The 20,492-nt window shown below is 43.7% G+C and overlaps 1 protein-coding gene across 1 annotated transcript in view; it reads right to left on the reverse strand.

The window, feature by feature from the left end:
- Positions 1-20,492, reverse strand: part of LOC149313276 (GDNF family receptor alpha-4-like) — a 165,152-nt gene that overhangs the window by 64,551 nt on the left and 80,109 nt on the right. Inside the window, exon 2 of the mRNA XM_089526398.1 lies at positions 55-363. Within this exon, the coding sequence (XP_089382524.1) occupies positions 55-363 (309 nt within the window). The remainder of the gene's footprint in view (positions 1-54; positions 364-20,492) is intronic.

The following is a 20,492-nucleotide window of genomic DNA, read 5'->3' on the forward strand; positions in this document are numbered from 1 at the left end:
AGGAAACATAAAAGTTATATAAACATAGGAAATGAAATATTCATCTCTCCCTACCCTCTGTGTCGTGCAATCCATTGGACTGACCTTCCATCAAGGTATGGTGAATGCTCCAGTAGACGCTGAGACAGTGTTTCTCCTTCTTCATGCCCCGTTTACACTTGCAGCCATAGAGTTGACTGGAAAGAAGGGCTGTTACGGTGTTTCGGCACTGGCTCTTGGCGTCCGGCCCCAACTTATTGGCCCCGTTGCCAGCAATACATTGCCGGAGGGTCCGAAATTTAGAGCTGCAGCTGGGGTCATTGGTGCAGGATTCCCCGGCTTGGAGGCAGTCCCGGGCTGATCTAACCACCTCTGCCATGCCTTCTGGAAAAGAACAGAAGAAAGGAAGATAGAACCATGATAACATTCCCAAATCGGATTATTTCCAATCAGAGTTAATGTCGTCTTCCACATGCCATTGAACATCAACATCCAGCAGCTTTGGGCTGCATCTACACTGCAGAATTAATGAGTTTGACACCGCTTTAACTGTCATGACTCCATCCTACGGAATTCTGGGACTTGTAGTTTGTTGTTGCACCAGAGCTCTCTGAAAGAAAAGGCTATATATCTCACGAAACTCTAAAAATTCCATAGCATTGAGCCACGACAGTTAAAATGACACCAACCTGCCTTAATTCTGCAGTGCAGATACAGCCCAAGCCCACAATTGATTGCAGGAAATTCAGGGGTCTGCAGTCCAACAACACTTGGGCTGATTTGACACCACTTTAAGTGCAGTGGAACAAAAAGCTGCAAACCCCAGGAATCCACAGGATGGAGCCATGACAGTGAAAGCAGTCTCAAACTGCATTATTTCTGCAGTGCAGATGCAGCCTAAATACAATATCTACAGACGTTTTATCCACGGATTCAAGCATCCACGATTTGAAAATATTTTTAAAATGTACGGATTCCAAAAAGCAAACCTTCACTTTGTCATTTTATTTAAGGGGCTGTTGGGTTTTTGGATCTATACCCAGTTTCACCTCAAAGTGGTGGCTTTGGAAGTGCTTGTGCAAGAGGGAGAGGCACATACCAGAGGGGAAGAAACAGCGGCTGCTTGGCTCTCTTACGGCAGCTGTGAAGTGAGAAACCAGAAGTTTGGATAAAGATGCCATGCTAACCATAAGACAAATGACAGCATCCAAATTATGGTGACACAGTTTACAGAGACGGAGTCAGACTTCCATATCCACAGATTTTTTATCCATGGATTGAAGCATTCATGGCTTGAAAATATTCCCAAAAGATATAAATTCCAAATAGCAAACCTTGATTTTGCTATTTTATATAAGGGACACCATTTTCCTAACCATAGTATTTAATGGGTCTTGAGCATCCATGGATTTTGGTACCCATGGTGGATCCTGGAACCAAACCCTAGAGGATAACAAGGACCCACTGTAATACTAATACTAATACTAATACTAATTATTATTATTATTATTATTATTATTATTATTATTATTATTATTATTATTTCTTATCTGCTTCTCTCCATGGAGCGAGGTGGGGGACAACAATTTAACAAACAGACAACTTCAGTTAAAACACATCAATTAAAACATGCATGAGTATAAAAAGACAAGTAAGATGTACACATATTAAAACAATGCACACATAAAATTCATCATTTAAAAATCAACTAGATAAGCCTGCTGGAAGAAAGTGATCTTTAATGCTTTTTTAAATTCAGCAGGTCATTCCACAGTCTCTGGGCAGCTGAAGAAATAGCGCTCTTGCTGACTGTTGCAGACTGAGTCCTGGCTGACTGGAGTAAGAGGACCTCAGAGTATGGCCCGGATTATATGGGAAGTGATCCTATAGGCAACCTGAACCCAAACCATGTAAGGCTTTAAAGGGAACAACCAACACCTTGCACTTTGTACTTTGTACCAAAACATTAGGAAGAATTTCTTGCCTGTAAGAGCTGCTTGCCATTGACAGTGGAAGAGACTGCCTTGGAGAGTGGTGGACTCTCCGTCTTGGGAGGTCTTTAAACAGAGGTTGGATGGGCATCTTCCAGGAATGCTTTAGCTGTGTATTCCTGCATGGCAGGGGGTTGATCTAGATAGCACTCCCTTCCAACTCGATGATTCTATGATATTTTTGCAAGCCAAAACCACACGATAATTAAGACCTTAACTTTTTAAACCAAAGATCAATCTATTGTATTCCACTTTAGCTGTCATGGCTCCACCATACAGAATTGTGGGAGTTGTAGTTTTGTGAGACACCAACATTGTTTGGCAGAGAAGGATAAAGGATGTTATAGATGGAAAGGACCACAAGGGTCCCTCATGACCTCCACCAAAAATATTTAGGGGTTGGTTTTTTTTTTTGCAGGGGGGATGAACCTTCCAAAGTCTCCAAGAGTGGAGAATGCAGCCCCCTAACCTCCTGCTGTTGTCCACCCCTTCTTTAGATAGTACCTTTAAACTCTGGACTGAAACCTGGAATGGATTCACTGCCCAGCTGACCTGGGCTGCCATTGCCCTGCCTCTTTATTTCTCTACATTTTATTTCATTTTTCTCCCAATATGAGACTCAAGGCCATTTGCAACAAGGTTTAAACAAAATACAGTTAAGAACCAGCCATACAGTGTTTTGTGTTTTTTTAAAAAAAAATAGAAAACCATTAAAGAAATGACCATATTAATAACAGTACTAATTTAAAATGATTCTAAACTGTTTAAAAAATAACAATTAGGATAAAAAGCACCGCACAGATCTCATTAAAAGAAGTGACTGGAGCAACCGTTAGTTACCAAACTTTGCCTGTCTAAATAAAAAGTTCTTTGTCTGCTGGTACTGTACAAGGAGAATAGAGAAGAAGTCAACCCAGCTGCCCATAGAGTTGGAAGAGACCTCAAGGGCCATCCAGTCCAACTCCCTACCATACAGGAACTCACAATCAAAGCATCCCTGACAGATGGCCATCCAGCCTCTGTTTAAAGACCTCCAAAGGAGGAAACCCCTCCACACTCCGAGGGAATGTTTCCCACTGTTGAACACATCTTACTGTGTTCCTAATGTTCCTAATGTTGAGGTGGAATCTCTTTTCCTGTAGTTTGTATCCATTGCTCCATCCTCAATATGGCATCCCTTCAAATACTTAAAGAGGGCTATCATATCACCTCTTTATCTTCTCTTCTCCAGGCTAAACATACTCAGCTCCCTAAGTCGTTCTGCATAAGACATGGTTTCCACACCTTTCACCATTTTGGTTGTCCTTCTCTGGACGTGCTCCAGCTTCTCAACATCCTTTTTGAATTGTAGTGCCCAGAACTGGATGCAAGATTCCAGGCAGAATAGACTGGTGCTATTACTTCCCTTGGTCTAGACACTATACTTCTATTGTCAATGTGGTTTTATGCAGTGGGCCTCTTAGCCATGCCCAAATGGAAAAAATTCCAGAATTCCTCCTGGACAGAAGATTGAAATATAGGACATGGCCCTGTAAAAAGGAGGTCTGGTCATCCTGTACTTGGAACCCTCAGTTACGATGGCAGGGGGCTATTCACATATGTGCCCTAGGAGCAACCACCAAGTTGCTCACTCTGGGATCAGAATTGGGTGCCCACTGTCCGTTACATGGATGGGCACCTTGTTCTGACCTCAGAGTAAGTGACTCACTGTGGCAGTAGCAGGTGGCACAGCAGGAAGCATTGTAAACAGCCGCTTGGGTTGCAATGGAAGGCTACAGATGTTCTGGGAGGGTCCAGAGCAAACTGTGAGTTTTTAAAAGTTTTAAGAGGGCTATACTGTGGGTTGGGTGCTAAACTGGACAGATGTTGTCTGGACAGTTCACACCAGAAGTGGGGATTGGTCCCTGCATCATCTTGACATAAGAACGGGACAAAGACATTTATTTGGCCAGTGCAGACAGGGCCCCTGTTCATACTGATGCACAATGCACATGGAAGCACATTGCTCGTCATCTGTGTGTAATGCCTATTTAATTGCATACTTCTTGTCATATAGCTCTGGGAGCATAAAGTTAGATCTTCTCAGTGTTTGATCTCAGCCACTGTCCTTCCCCGTGGTACAGGGATAACACCAACCTGGACAAACTGGATGTTATCCCCACATTTGGAACTTTCAAATGGGTAAGATCTTCTATACCTCGGTCATCAATCAATCCAAATGACTGGATCAATCCATCTGTAGTCAAAACATCAAAAGAAGACCAATGGTGCATCTGCATTGCAGAAGTAATACAATTTGGCACCACTTTAAGTGCTGTAGGTCTATCCTATGGAATCCTGTGATTTGTCAAGGGTCTTTAGCCTTCTCTACCAAAGAGTGCTTGGAACCTCACCAAACTACAAATCCCAGGATTCTGTAGGACGGAGCCACAACAGTTAAAATGGTGTCAAAATACATTGTTTTTACAGTGTAGATGAACCCCAAGACTTGGAAGGAACTAGATAAGATCCTCAAATGAAAAGATACACCATTGGATACCAACATCAGGATCATCCATGATATTACATTTCAGATTTCTACATATGATTGTGAAAGCTGGACAGTGAAGTAAGCTGAGAGGAAAAAAATAAATTCATTTGAAATGAGATGCTGGAGGAGAGATCAGTGGAAACCATGCAGAGCCAAAAAGGGAAACGAATAGGCCCATGAGCAAATCAGGTCTAAACTCTCCCTAGAAGCCAAGATGACTAAACTGAGGCTATTGTACTTTGGACATATCATGAGTTGAGAGGAATCAGTGCCAAACATAAAAAATTATAATGCTAAGAAAAAGTGGAAGGCAGTAGGAAAAAAAGATGATGTTCTAGAGGTAAGTAGACTCAATCAAGGAAGCTACAGCCCTAATTTTGCAAGACCTGAGCAGAGCTACTGATGGCTGTGGCTCATGCAGGTCTCTCATTCACCGAGCTGTCGTAAGGAGGACTTGATGGTAAACAACAACAGCAAGCCATTTATACTCTACCATTTTCAGATAGATCTTGACCTCTATATCCAAAGGTGTTGCCTGGAAGCAACATGCGTTTGGAAACTGCAATTGCACATCTCGGATTTCTACAGTGGTCTCTGCCAACCATATGGAAGAGCAGCAGAGCAGCAGGAGCCAAAGCGTCCCCCTGCTCACACAGTGTGAAAGAATTCAGACTTACTAAGTGCTTGTGTCTGATCTTTGAAAAGAGAGCTTGGTGGGGATACAGCAATAGGAATCAGGCGGCAGAATATATAAAGCAAGAAAGGCTCAGGGGTTGGAGATTTATTGACAAAGGCAATAAATGAACAGTGCCTTCCAGCCAAGTTCTTTGCTTCAGCAGCGGGAACAGCAGGGATGATATTTACCACCCAGGATACTCATGCGTTATCTTTATGTTGGAACAGAGGGCTCTGGGCAGCGTGAAATGCTGTGTTCCCAAAGACTTGCCCTCTCATTCGTTACATCATGAAAGAGAAGAAGAAATAATACAAGAAGAAAAAACGCAGAGAGTGGGCTTTGGAATTTGTTGAAACCATTTCTGATATGGTTGTGCCTCTTGTATGTGGTGAGGTTGAGTTATGTCCAGGGATGTCAGTAGGCTTTTATGGGCCAGGGTGAGATTCCTGGTCGATTGGGATATTGGATGCTATCAGCCATGACCCATTTCTTGTTGTGGAAAAGGAAGAGAGGGGAATGACCAACACAGAGGTATTGGTAAAAGTGGCTCTATTGGTACAGTGGGCCCTTGGTATCTGCTGGGGTTTGGGTCCAGGACGCCCCCCCCCCGTGGATACTGTAAGACCCATTACATATAATGGCATAGCAAATGGTGTGCTTTATATAAAATGGCAAAATCAAAGTTTGCTTTTTGGATTTAAAAAAAAAAATCAAGCCATGGATGGTTGAATCCAGAGATAAAGAATCTGTAGATACAGAGTGCCTACTATATTCACTGAGAAAGAAGAGAGATTGTCACACGTGGCTGTGTAACCACAATTACAGTTGCAAAATAGCACCTTTGGCAATACTTATCACATGACGTCACCTCAGAACCATGGCTGCTGTGTCTCCCACGCATGGTTAAGGTGTCCCTTTTCATTGACAGAGGAGACCCGTCAATAAGCTCCCATCGTGTTGCAATCCCATTAGTCCTCATGTGCAAAACATTGTTGCTGCGGCACTTGCAATCTTAGCAATGATGCGGTGTCAGCGTTTCCTCCTCTCCTCCAGTCCTGCCTCCCCCTTGCTATTCCCAAGCAGCCCATTTTTATTTTTTCATTCTGCGGTCAGCCCTTTATATCCTTACAGATGCCAAAAATCGCAGAACCTCAAGTCTTGTTAGTTTTAATGGTAATGTGTTGTGCATGCGGCCATGGCAGCATGGCTGTGTGCAGACATCATCTTTAGGGTGAATGGGGCAGGGCCACCTGCGAATGCCCTCATTAATATCTTTTGCCTTCTGGTGTTGCTTAGCCACACACACATCTCAGTTTTCATTGGTGAAATGCTAGAAGATTTGCATTCCTCCTCATTGGCAAGGTTGGACTAAGGCTACATCTGGAGGGCCCCATGTTAACCACTCTGGGTTTAGACTCTCAAAGCTGAGAAGAGAAGTTCAGCTGATGAGTGGACTGTTTTCTGTTGAGTTCACAAGGGGCAGAATATGGTTTCTCCTGTAAGCTGCTGAGTGTGCAAAACCAGAGCTATAACCGGCTAATTAAATCTGCTTTGTATCCTGAGGTCTTCGGGGGATATAAAAACTCCTGCCATGGAGCTTCCCTGATGTCTCAGGTTGTCTTTTATTATCTCTCTATTTGGAGGCCTCATGGGTCTCTTTTACTTCAATCCTCTTCAGTTTTGGGGCCATGCTTTCCTAGGCACTTCCTTGGTTTTTAACTCCTGCAAAGTGCTCCTGTTTCAAACCAATCTACTTTCCTAGGGTGCATCTACAGTGTAGAAATAATGCAGTTTTATACTGGTTTAACTTGAATAATACAATCATAGAGTTGGAAAAGACCCCAAGGGCTATCCAGTCCAACCCCCCTGCCATGCAGGAACTCACAATCAAAGAACCCCTGACAGAGGGCCATCCAGCCTCTGTTTAAAGAACTCCAAAGAGACTCCACACTCTCTGTGGAGCATCTTCCACTGTCAAACAGCTCTTACTATCAAGAGGTTCCTCCTAATGTTGAGGTGGAATTTTTTCCCCAGTAGCTTGCACTCATTGCTCCATGTCCTAGTAGTCTCTGGAGCAGCAGAAATCAAGCTTGCACCTCTTCAAATACTTAAACTGGGCTATCATATCACCTCTTAACCTTCTCTTCTCCAGGCTAAAGATACCCAACTTCCTAAGCCTCTGCTCCATCTTACAGGCTCCTGGGATTTGTAGTTTGGTGAGGCACAAACACACTTGGGCAAAGAAGGCTAAAGACTTTGCCAAAGTACAAACCCCAGGATTGCATAGGATGGAGCTACAGCACTTAAAGTGGTGTGAAACTGCATTATTTCGACAGTGTAGATGCATCCTTTTGACATATTATGTCAGTTGACTATTCCTTGTAGCCTTGGCAGTAAACCTGTATGTGTGTGTGAGTGCTTTGTGTGAAAGCTGATTTCCCTTTGCTGCTATGAATTATCTGGAGTTCTTTGATTTGGAACCATTATACATAGGATAGACTCCAGCTTTTAAGCATTACCTAAAGCCCTTTCACTGCTTCTCATTGAGCTAAATTCATTCCCCCATTTAATCCAACTGTGGGTGCCCTCTCACGACCCTTGTACTTTGGGAGCCTTGGTGACGCAGTGGTTAAACGCCTGTACTGCACCCACTCACTCAAAACCATAAGATTGCGAGTTCAAGACCAGCAAATAGGGCTCAAGCTTGACTTAGGCTTGCATCCTTCCGAGGAGGTGGCTAAAATGAGTACCCAGATTGTTGGGGGCAAATTAACTGACAGTTTAAACCACTTAGACACTGCTTAGGCGGTGTGAAGTGGTATATAAATGAAGCTTGTTTGTTTGTTTTGTTTGTTTAGGTAACAATGTCTCCACTCTTGTTCCTTTTTCTATCAAGGCGGAGCTGGATGCTGCTTAGGCACCCCAACTCTCCACTGGCCATTCTTTGGCCATGTTGGTGGTCAGGCAAATGGAAAAGATGGATTCACAGACAGATGAGACATGAGACCTGGCATAGTTCCACTATGGAACTTTTACACTACTTTTCTGTGATGCAAGATCTTGGCCCAGAACTCAGATATCAGAGGCCGAAGTGGAAGAGAACAGTCAGGGAAGGAGAATTTTGGAAGGTCCCCTGATTTTAAGGCTATATCCGAACTTTTTCTCTCCAAATCCCCAACCAAGGCAAATTGCTGTTACTCCTTGGAAGATATCACATGACTGAAATTGGAAGTATAATCCAGTGTCATCCTGAACGCAATCATGTGTATTCACATTACTGAGCGAAAGGTTACCATACGTGATCGCTGGCAGTCCGAATGCAATCATGTATCAATCCACAGTTAAGTAAATTCGGTGAACTAGCGAAGTCACAAACCCTATTCCTAGGCAACTTTGCACTCAGTGTGCTGTTGTTTGGTGTGATGTGCATGTCTCCTTTGGTCCTGGTCCCCCCCCCCCCAAACTGGAAGGGGAGGTTTCCAATGAAGCCATGCTGCAATTCTGCTTCAATTTCGCTTCCACTTGTCCTTCAGCATTCCTGGGGGGGGGGGGGGGGGGCTGCTGCCTGCGAATGAAGAGGCATGGACTGGGAGCTCTTGGATAACCATTGTATTCACATTTTAACATGACAAGAGTGAATATATGCTTGTTTTAACGTGAATAGCGCATGTTCTTTCAACCCTTCTTCCCAGCCCCCATCCAACCTCTTTTGTAAATTGTAGGTTTCCTTGATTCCTCTCCCTCACTCACCTAAATATGCTATGCTCCAGTCATCTGGAGTCTCACTGAGCATGCACAAGGGTGCCAATGCGCAATTAAGAACCCACCGATGTGATGGCTTACTTTGCACAGAATCTGGGTCGCGTTTGGGGAGGCCATTACAGCGAATTTAAGGTGTGATAAGTAATCACGTAATTGCATGAATTTTCGAATTGACCTTGCTATCTTCTCTTTCGAAATTGAGAGCCTTCTGTCCCGTGTGATAAACTCCCTTGTCTCCAAAGGATGGCCATCTAGATATCTCCAGAGCTCTGATCTCTAGGGATATAGACTTGAGTCAATTGACTTGAACTTAAGTCACACTTAAGTCCCTTCAATGACTTGTCTTGGATGACTTGGCAAAAATGACACACTGACTCAACTTAACTTGCGACTTGTATATTTTTAGTGACTGACTTGCTGGGGCCATTCACTTTGAGCAGCAGGCAAAGCCCACTCCCAAAGTGTATGGTGCTTTTCTCAGAAAGGAACAGCAAATGCGTTAGGCGATGGGCTTGAGGTGGAAGGACACTTCTAAATCCTTTGAAATGCTTTAGAAGGCTCTTCTGATGTGCAGCAGGGGCAGGCTGTCAAGCAGACCTCAAGCCCTACCTCAAGCCCATTGCCTAACACACTTGCAGTTGCCTCAGAAATGCATCCCACTTCCTTTTTTTCTGTTAAAAGTTGCCTGCTAGACTGGAGACTCAACACAAGACTTGACTTGAAAGTAGCTGCTAAGGACTCGAGACTCAACTTGAGACTTGAAGATAGAGACTTGAGACTTGATTTGAGACTTGGACCAAAAGACTCACAATATATCACTGCTGATCTCAAAGCTGCCTGAGTTGTTCGTTAAAACTTGCAGGAAGCCTGTGTCCCTGATGCAAACAGAGCTTGCTTCTCCGAAAAGGGGAGCCGAGAACATTAAGGCAACGGCATGCTGAGTACATTTGCTTTTGGCATCAGCGCTGTGCCCAGTCCAGTGTGAAAGTCCCTCATTAAGAGCTCTGGCAGCAAGGCCCCAGGGACTCATTCAAAACAGGGTCCTAAACACTTTTGCTTTGGCTTGCTGAGTTCATGGCTTGTGCTTCCGGCCATTCCTGACCCCACATTCAGCACACACACACAAACACACACACACACACACACACAAAGGTGAAAGGACTGAAAAGAAGAAATGCTTTAAAACTTGAGTCTTGCCAATGGCCCCATGTATTTCTGTTTTGCTTCATGGGCTTTGATTCTTTATCAGCCCATACCATTTCCCTGAGAGTCGGCATGGTGCAGTGGTGCATTGGACTATGACCCTTGGAGAACAGGGTTCGAATCCCCACTCAGCCATGGAAACCCCCTGAGTATCCTTGGGCAAGTTACACTCTTTCAGACCCAGAGGATGGCAATGACAACCCCCCTCTGAACAAATCTTGCCAAGAAAACCTCATGATAGGTCATGGGTCACCATAAGCTGGAAAACAACTTGAAGGCACAGAAAACAAAGCAAAACCATTTCCCCCAAGTCAGTCACTAAAAATATACAAGTTGCAAGTCAAGCCTAGTCAGTGGGTCATTTTTGTCAAGTCGTTCAAGTCAAGTCATTGAAGGGATTTAAGTCCAAGTCAGTTGTTTCAAGTCTACATCTCTGGAGAGCAGAGCTCTGGAAGTATCTAGCTGGCCATCCTATGGAGACAAGGAGTAATGGCAATTTGCCTTAGTTGGGGACTTGGCAACAAACAGTTTGCATATAGTCTTAAAACCAGGAAACCTTCCCTGAATTTTCTCTCCCACCCTGGCCTCTGATTTCTGAGTTCTGGGCCAAGATCTTGCATCACAGAAAAGTAGTGCAAAAGTTCCATAGTGGAGCTATGTCAGGTATCTTGTCTCATCTGTCTGTAAATCCATCTTCCCCATCGTGGCTTTTCCACAAGGGGAACAGAAGCAGATCAGCATCCTGGTAGTGTAAGTCTACCTTACATATCCATACGTCTTGTTTTTGGTCATTGCAGAAGTTAGTATTCCCTATCACACTCTGTATTCACCAAAGCTACCCCCTCAAAGATACCACTGAACTGCTGCACGCATATCTCCACACATGGCAATTCTGTGGTTAGTGGAGAATGGGTAAAAGATCTGGCTGTGTCCCTGTGGCCAGCTGCAGAATGATTGCACCATCAGCTGAGATGTCTGGAGACAGATCTCAGTGAAGGATGCCATTGCTCTGCAGCTAGCTAAGGGGACATAGCCAGATCACTTTCCCCCAGCCATGGAATACATATCCTCCAACCCAGATTAAAAATCCACCAAATAGTGATACTTTTATTGGCCAGTCAAAATGCCGAATATACATGTTCCAAGCTTTCGAAGCTCCGCTGGCTTCTTCATTAGGCAAGGTGTTAAAAACCATACAAGAGGGGGGGAAATTGAAGATGTTGGCCTCCACTTTACTTTTTCTGTCCTCAGTTCAGATGGTATGGAGGGGTATTACTTGCAGGCTTGCGCCTCCTCCTTCTGGCCATGTGGCTGCTGGGAGAGTCTGAAAGTCCAAGAAATTGAACACCCAACTCCTTTGCAATCCAGTACTTCCTTTGCAATCCAATACAGTGGGCCCTTACCTTACATGGGGGATCCTTTCCGGACCCCCCTACATAAGGGAAAAACATGTATGTTCGAATCCCATTGAATATAATGGGGCTTGTGCTCACTGTGCCATTCATTCTTTTGCCACGTAGCTTCCATGTAAGTGTATAGTTCACCCGTGTATGGTGTGGGTGCACTGTATGTATGTCTCCATCCTTGTGAGGCCACAGGTCTCATTGTTAGGCAGCGGATAATGAGTTTTTCAAGAAGGCTTCATGCATTTGCATCAGGAAACCTTATATCCTCCAACTGTTCCAGTTTAGCAGGGACAATCCTGATTACTCCTTTTTCCAACCCACATTTTCAGTTGTTCATAAAACGTCCCAGTTTTCCTGCTCTCACTTTCCCCTTTTGTTCTTTGAAGAATGTATCCTACAGAAAATGGGATTAGATTCAGAGGAAGCAGGCACAAAAAATTAGGAGAAGGAGCACCCACGCTTTAAGATACAAAGATGATCCCATATTACTTATTGAAAATAGCAAAGACTTGGAAGGATTATGGAGAAAAGTTAAGGAAGAAAATACAAAATCAGGGTTACTGCTGAATAGAAAGAAGCCAAAAATAAAGATTGCAGATGATTTACACAACTTTAAAGTGGATAATGAAGACATTGATGAAGCAGCTAAATGTTTTCTATGGAGATTACTGCACTAGGGTAAAAGCGTTCCCCAATGTGTTCTCACGGGCGCGAGCCTGGAGCGTGATGAGAACCAGAACGCTAGTTTACCGCAGAGCGGAATGCCGCCGTCGCCGCCAGGCGTTCCAAATGTGTTCCCAATGTGTTCCAGGGACACCATTTCTGGGAACGGTTTTGAACCGTTCTGGTTCTCATCACGCTCCAGGCTCGGGCCCGTGAGAACGCATTGGGGAACGCTTTTACCCTAGTGCGGTAATCTCCTATATCTTGACTCAGTCAGTAACCAAAATGGAGACTGTAGTCAAGATATCAGAAGACAAAGTTCCAAAACACACTGCAGAAATAATCCCATTTGAAACCACTTTAACTGCCCTGGCTCAGTGCTAGGGAATCCTGGGAATTGTAGTTTGTCACAGCACCAGAGCTCTCTGACAGTGAAGGAGAAATATCTCACAAAACTACAATTCCCAGAAATCCCTAGCACTGAGCCAGGGCAGTTAAAGTGGTTTCAAACTGGATTATTTCTGCAGCGTGTTTTGGCAGTAAGACTTGAAAAGGTAACCATGAAGTAACTGGATAAGATCCTTAAGTGTGAAGCTGTATTATTAAATACCAACGTTAGAACAATCCTGGCCACAATTTTTCAGATTTCTATGCATGGCTGTGGGAGCTGGACAGTAATAAAAGTGGACAGGGAGAAAATCAGCTCATTACAAACATGGTGCTAGAGTTGTTGTTGTGTGATTTCAAAATGTTTCATATTACGATTGACTTAAGGTGACCCTATCATGTTTTTTTCTTGGCAAGATTTGTTCAGCGGAGGTTTGCTTTTGCCTTCCTCTGAGGCTGAGAGAACGTGGCTTGCTCAAAGTCATCCCATTGAGTTTCCAAACTGGGTTCCAGAGTCAAAGCCCAATGCTCAAACCATTACACCACGCTGGAGGAGACTTCCACGGATATGATGGACTTCCAAAAAGACCAATAAATGGTGCCTGGAATAAATCAATCCTGAACTCTCTCTAGAAGCCAAAATGGCTAAACTGAGGCTATCATACATTGAATATATCATGAGATGAAGTGACTCACTGGAAAAGACAGTAATTCTTGGAAAAGTGAAGGGCAGTAGGGGAAAAGCAATGTTGCTCTGTAGATGGATTGATGTACTCAAGGAAGCCATAGCTTTGAGTTTGCAAGACCTTGACAGGGTTGCCATAAATTGAAGTTGACTTGATGGCAAATAATAACAACAATGACATTGACATCAGCATCAACAAAAACTAAACAGAAAGCATACCTAGTCATCAGTGTGTTCAATGTACCACTTGAGTCACCGGGACGGTGGAAACAGCAAGTGCATTTGCAGATACACAGCTGGTTGCACAATATCAGTATTCAGCAAAAGGGTGCTGAAGTGTAACCACCACTTAACTATGAGAGTATATATTTACACTACACAAACATGATGTAGGATCTTGGCCAACATTTTAAAGCTGTGAAAACTTGCTTGTCTAGAACCAGACCTTTGGTTGATGCAGAGCTGTAGGTAGGGCAAAATGAAGGCATTGCTCTTCCAAAGAAGATTTTTGTCCCCCCCCCCCCCCCGCCATGAAATTTTTGTTCCGATCCCAAATTTCTAGCATCGTAGAGAGTGAGGCCCTATTCAGATGGTGAAAATAATCCAGCATGAATCTGGGTTGAATCTCTGTTGTTTGCATGCATCCCAAATGCAACCAATTAAGTTTTTTGAAGGGGGGCTGACAAAAAAAAAACAACTTTTCCCAGGATAATCGATATCAGGGGTTTTCTGAGTTGTTTTAAAAAGGTTTGCATCATTGGCAGTGTGAATAACCGATGAGAATAGACCTGGAATAATTCAGGATTAAACTCTGCATGACTTGAATGCATTTTGAATACATTTGCATTGTCATCAGCCCTGTCAGTGATGCAAAGATGTGGAGAGATGAGGTTCTATCACATGAATACCAAACCCAGAATGCATAAGTGTAGTTATTCACATTGTTCCACTAAAAAAGACAACACTTGAATGACCCCCCTGAAACACCGAAAACTGCTTACACCTTCATGTGTGGATGTGCCTTTAAATTGCCCATTGACCCCATGAATTTCAAATGGTTTCCTAAGGCAAGGACTCCTCAGAGGGATATTTTCTGCCAGTTCCTTCCTCTGAAATACAGTTGACAGCACCTGGTATTCATTGGCAATTTCCCCTTCAAGTACTAACCAGGGCTGACAATGCTTAGCTTCCAAGATCATACAGGCTGCAGTTAAATTGTTATTTCTCTCACTTCCACCTTTGTCCTCAGCAGATTCCAGTTGCTGCAAACTGAGTTCAAAGTGCAAAAGTAGTTTGCATGCCGTTATCTCAGAAGCAGGGACAGGTGAGGAAGGGCAGAATCCTGCCCTTCCCTGTAGGTTCAACAAAAAGCAAACTGCTGCAGCCTCTCTTAGCTTGTGTATTGTTCCTCATGTGTGTTATTCCTCATGAATATCATCTTCTTGCAGATGTTGACCACAGAAGTGCACTGGAGGACCTGACGATTTCTACAGAGATGTTCTCTTACGTAAAAAGAATAGTGCTTTTTAATTTGTGGTTCTTCCACATTCACGGGGGTCCTTTACCCATAACCCCAGTGAATGTGGAGGGACACTGTACTTACCTTGATTTTATTTCTGTGCAGCCCTGAAATCTCATGATGTAGGGTGGGATGGAAACATTTTAATAGATAGTTGGGGTTGCAAAACCTCCTCATCTAAATAGATTCCTATCCCACTTCCTTGGGGAGAGATAGTTCCCAGGCAATGACTATTCAACCAGCTTCAGTGTGCAATGTACAAATGCCCCGGGGGAACAACCTCATAAAACAAAAACCAGAATGTAGGTTAATCTGATCCATTCACAGCCCCGTTGTTCCATCAGAGCGGGCCTGTTATGTCAACACAACACGGCGGCGCTGGAGGAAAATCCTCATATTTAATTACCGTCTTCAGCTTTGATTGGGAGCATGCAACGTTATTAATAAGCGACACTTGATGATAATTCATAGGGGACTAATATCCCGAACAGTCACAAGGGTTGGGGATGAGAAGGGGATCTCTTTTTCATAAATAAAAATAAACATAAACATAAAATGGAGGAAGGTAGGTGTGGACATGATTTGCAAGAGACAAGAGAAGAGAGAATAAAATTGATTATGGAGTTTTGTCGGGAACATGTGTACTATTAAAAAAAAAACCCTCAATGCGCATCAGCATGTTTCTTGCTCTTTGGATCGACTGAGCCTTAAAGGAAAATTACATTTTCTATCACATAATCAATTGAGGTTAATGGAGCCTCTCCAAGGGCTCACACGCTCCTTTTCTTGTTACTCCAATTGCCCATTTCCCTGAAAGTTTAGTGTTTAATCAGACTAGGCTGGAAGCGTTGCGGGTGGAGAGACCAAGGGGCTTGCGAGTTCAATCGCAGGCTGCAGGGCTTTTCTTAATAAACTATGGGACATTCTCTGATTGCTGATTGTAACTAGCTTCTCCCTTTAGGGCCCAGAGGAGAAAGGCAGGAAAAAGCATCTTGATCCTGCTTTTTCCAGAAGCAAGTCAAAATCCCACTGTCTGCATGGCCCACTCCCAAGGCAAGCTGAACACCCATGGGCAGTCCGCATGGCGTGATGTCAGTCCACACCACTGGATAATACTTTTTGTCACCTTTCCACTATGCATGTGCACTGTCGCACAAACACACCACCTGTGACCTCCAAGTACCTCCCATATCACGCCCAGATGGCATCCCATTGCATGGCCACACTTTTGATCGGTCATAGAGTCACACATGCAGTGCTCTGCGCTCATACAGGGCATTGGTGCATTGGTGTGCAAGTGATACATTGGCAAAACACAATCATGGAAACCTCTCATATGTGCCTCCTTCACCCCATGCCCTCCGTTGGACTGTCTGGTTTGTGAACAATGTAGTTACAGTGCGCCCCTGTCATATGCAGGCGTTCTATACGCAGCTTTTCGCGTATTACACAGAAAGCCACACAATAAGCAAGAAACGATGCACACGCCCGTGGCACGCACATGCCACTGCGCTGCTGTGCCCAAGCCCCATTCGTTTTAATGGGGCTCAAGCATACGCGGAATTTGTCTTATGGGGGGGTCCAGAACAGACCCCCCCCCTCCCGTAAGAGAAGGGCATACTGTACATCCATTGGAGCAGTCTTTATCTTCAACCTTCCCCCCCTTTTCAGCTTGGGAATGTGGCTGAGCAAGTTGGCAGAAATATTAATAAGGAAGAGCACATGGTCTAGGAGCAGCTGCAGCAGTTTACTGTTGCCTGCACCTTTTGGGAAGGGCAAGATTCCATCCATCCTCTGCACTCTGAGTTAACTGCGTGCCAACCAATTTTGCCGTTTGAATTCAACTTGCACCAATGGAAGGAGGCTGAGGACAAAGGGGGAAGGTGGGAAGAGAGCGAGAAACCAGGACATTTTAAAAGCAGCTGAAAAAGTGGGACGGCAGAGGATTAATTGGAACTGTCCTTGCCAAATCGAGACAGTTGGAACCTATGTGGACCCCACTATGCCAGGATAACTCTAGACTTACCCAACTGTGTGGAGACCCTGAAAGATTTCTATTCTCCTTAAAGATAAGAGGAAGTTACCTAGATATCAAGGGACTGGGATTATTGGAGTGTCTTGTGTGTTCTTTTAACATCAGTAATGGAAGGAAAGGGCCTCATTAATTTTAAAAAAACTCCACTGGACTGATTTATAAGGGACTTTTTGATAATGCATTTTAATTTGATGCCTCGGTAGATCTTAGGAGTGACTTCTTGGGGTTACGGTTAGAGCTATTTCCTCAGAGCCACCATCACTCCCCTTCTTTTTTCAGGCAGCGAAAAAAGGGATAGATGCTTATTTGTGCTTAAACTGAAGTCTGCATATTGTAAAGGGAGGATGCCACCTTTTCACCTTGTACTTAATTTAATAGATTCCACCCCCTCCAAAAGCAATTTGCTATGTAGAGCATTACTATTTTTAAATTTGCAATGCTAAGTGTAATGAGTAACTTACTTTGGGGGATGGGGGTAGTTTGCAAGTAGTTACATAATGAATTACTCCCAACATGTAATTTCCCAAGCTCCCTCTGTGTACTGACACATGAATTGGAAATGACAGTGTTAACTGTAATGAGTGACTTTGGCTGCAGCTACACTGTGTGACACTGCTTTAGCTATCATGACTCTGTCGAATGGAATCCTGGGATCTGTAGTTTGTTGTAAGACTAGCGAAAGCTAAATGTCTTACAAAACTACAAATTCCAGAATTCCATTGTGTTGAGCCAATGGTGTCCCTGATATAAAATGGCAAAATCAAGGCTTCTTGGAATTGATATATTTTTGGAATGTTTTGAATCCGTGGATAAAAAAATCCATGGCTACAGAAGGCCACATATGCAAGCGAACATACACCGATATGTGTCACCAACAGGATTTCAGCCATTCCTTTTTCAATGTCACTTGCTTTTTTTAGATCCTTTGACCCCATTCTTCAGCCATCAGTGAGGCTTTTATGCAATCAGAGCAAATAAGAGGAGAAAATCAATGAAATAATTAAAAGCGGAACATATTCGGTGATTAAAAAAAAAAAGATAGGAAAGAACTGAAATACAAACTCATTCAAACTCAATCCAAAAAGGTCAAGCAAATTAAATGGTTTTCATGTAGTGCTGAAAAGATAACAAACTAATGGCCACAAAACATCTCGAGGAGCGGAATTGAGAAATAATGTGTTTCAAGTACCAGGTTATATGTCACTGTAACATGTTACTTTGGGGTTAACAAGAGGGCAACAGAGTTATTCCCCCCAAAAAACAATGTAATGTCTGGTAATGAGACTTACTTTCCTTCCTTCCTTCCTTTTTAAAAATAAAAGCGTAGTTTGCAATACTCAGTCTTTACTTGTTGTGAGTAGGTGGGCTGGGCTGGAGGTTGTCTTTGTGAAAGATTGAGGGAGACTATTGCATTTTCAAGTGTATTCTTAATTAACCAAAAGTAACCCATTAGTTGCTAATTACAAATGCATTGCTCTCCACTGAGTAAGAAATTGCTTTTTGAAAATAATGCTTTTGGTTCTGCAGAGAAGGCCAATCCAAAAGTGATCAGGCTGTGTCCGCCGCATGTGCCTCCTTTTACCTGTGTACACTTTTACCTGTGTACACAAGGAAGCGGCCATCATGATAAAGCCTCCTTTGGCTTATTTCAGTTAGCTTCACAGAAGAGTCCTAACTCATCATAGAATCATAAAACCTTAGAGTTGGAAGAGACCTCAAGGCTCATCCAGTCCAATCCCCTGCCATGCAGGAATATCACAGCAAGTCCGACACACTGTTATACAGAAAGGAGTCCCAGCAATGAGTTCTATGGGGCTTTCTTTAATGTAAGTGGCTGCAGGATCACATCCTTTGGCATGGGCATGTTTTGCTCTGCGCCAGATCTGGTAAACATGCTTTGTACAGTGGGCCCTCAGTATCCATTTGGTTCCAGGACCCTACGTGGATAACAAAATCCGTGGAGGCTTAATTCCCTTCTGAAGCGCTTAAACATTTTAGTCTGACATGGGACATCCATATTCAGTTGGGTAGCAGAGGTGGAGTAGCACATGGGTGTCATTGTGTAGAGAGGCATATGCATGTGCCTCAGTTGCACATTTCATGGGTTGGTTCAATGACACAATCTTGCCACACAACAAAAAAGTTGTGTAGCACAATTAAAGAAAACTCTGGACAAAGATTTTTTGCTTCATGACCCTGATGTGGGATCCAAGCATACTCATCTGTGTTTCCAGCTGCAAAAATTGAGTCCAATATGACCCGAGCATCCCTCTATCCTGTGCTGGCCACTCATTTGTTTTGGGGTCTAACCTGGCATCATGGCAGGTGCAAAAAGGCAGAGGTGTGCTTGGTTGAGCATTATGTTCTGGCAAACTCATGTTGGATTGTGGTTCATAGCCAAGTCCTGCATTGTGTTGCATAATGTAAGTCTACACTCATGCAGATAAGTAGTGGTTGCACTATACCACCTTTCTACTGAATACTAATGTTGGGCAACTGATTGTAGATCTGTGAATCTGCTTGGCTATTGTCCCATTGCATAGCAGGAAATTGGCAACGGCTGCCTCTGCAACCCAAGTGAATCAAGTCGTACATTCAATGACTGTGCAACATCCAAGAAAGTCCAACAGAACTCTACTTATGCAACTAGGTCCTGAACATGGCCAATGGGTAGTACAACATCCCCAAAGTACAGATGCATGCATAAGGGAACTTAAAAATGCATAGAGAGTCAGTGTGGTGTAGTGGTTTCAGCACTGGATGATAACTCTGGAGACAAGGATTCAAATCCCTGTTCAGCCAGCTCTGGTGCTGCAACAAACTACAAAACCCAGTTAAAATGGCGTCAAATTACATTAATTCTGCAGTGTAGCAGGAAATTTACAAACTGCAAGAGAAAAGATTCCACCTAAACATTAAGAACAACTTCCTGAAGGTAAGGATTCTTCAGCCGTGAGATGGACTGCTTCAGAAGGTGGACTTTCCTTCTTTGGGGTCTTCAAACAGAGGTTGGATGGACATTTTCCAGTTCTGCTTTAGTTGCGCATTCCTGCATGGCAAGGAGGTGGACTGGATGGTGCTTGCGGAACCTGCCAACTTTATAGTTCCAGTAAACAGCAATTTGAGTATTTTTTAACAACTCTGGTGGGGGCTTTCAGATCCATCAGGGTGTGTGTGTGGCCCCCAGAGCTTGAGAGGTTCTCTGCCCCTGAAAGAGAGGCACATGCACTGCCAATCTTTCAAAGACAGGAGTGTTCTCCATTCCCTAGGATGCACGGTTCCCTTACTCCTGGCCTTACACCAAGTTTCCTTCTTCATCTTCATCTTCTCTGTTGGTGTTCAGATGCTATCAATAGCACACAGCTGGAGATGTAAAGAGTTTGTGGAGAGGATGATTCACGGGGCTAATATTAAACAGGGATGCTGAGAGACAACTGGCACATTCAAATGTACATCATTCAGCCCTGGCACCCTTCTCATATTCCCAAAATGCAGTGGGCCCTTGGTACCTGCTACGGTTTATTTCCAGGACCCTCTGCTGCCGTGGATATCAAAACCGTGGATACTCAAGTCCCATTACATACAGTGGCAAAGCGGAATGGTGCGCCTTATACAAAATGCCAAAATCATGGTTTGCTTTTTGGAATTTATATTGT

The sequence above is a fragment of the Sceloporus occidentalis genome, unplaced genomic scaffold (genome assembly GCF_023333645.1).
Source record: "Sceloporus occidentalis isolate IW3139 unplaced genomic scaffold, rSceOcc1.0.p SCAF_5, whole genome shotgun sequence".
Lineage (NCBI taxonomy): Eukaryota > Metazoa > Chordata > Lepidosauria > Squamata > Phrynosomatidae > Sceloporus > Sceloporus occidentalis.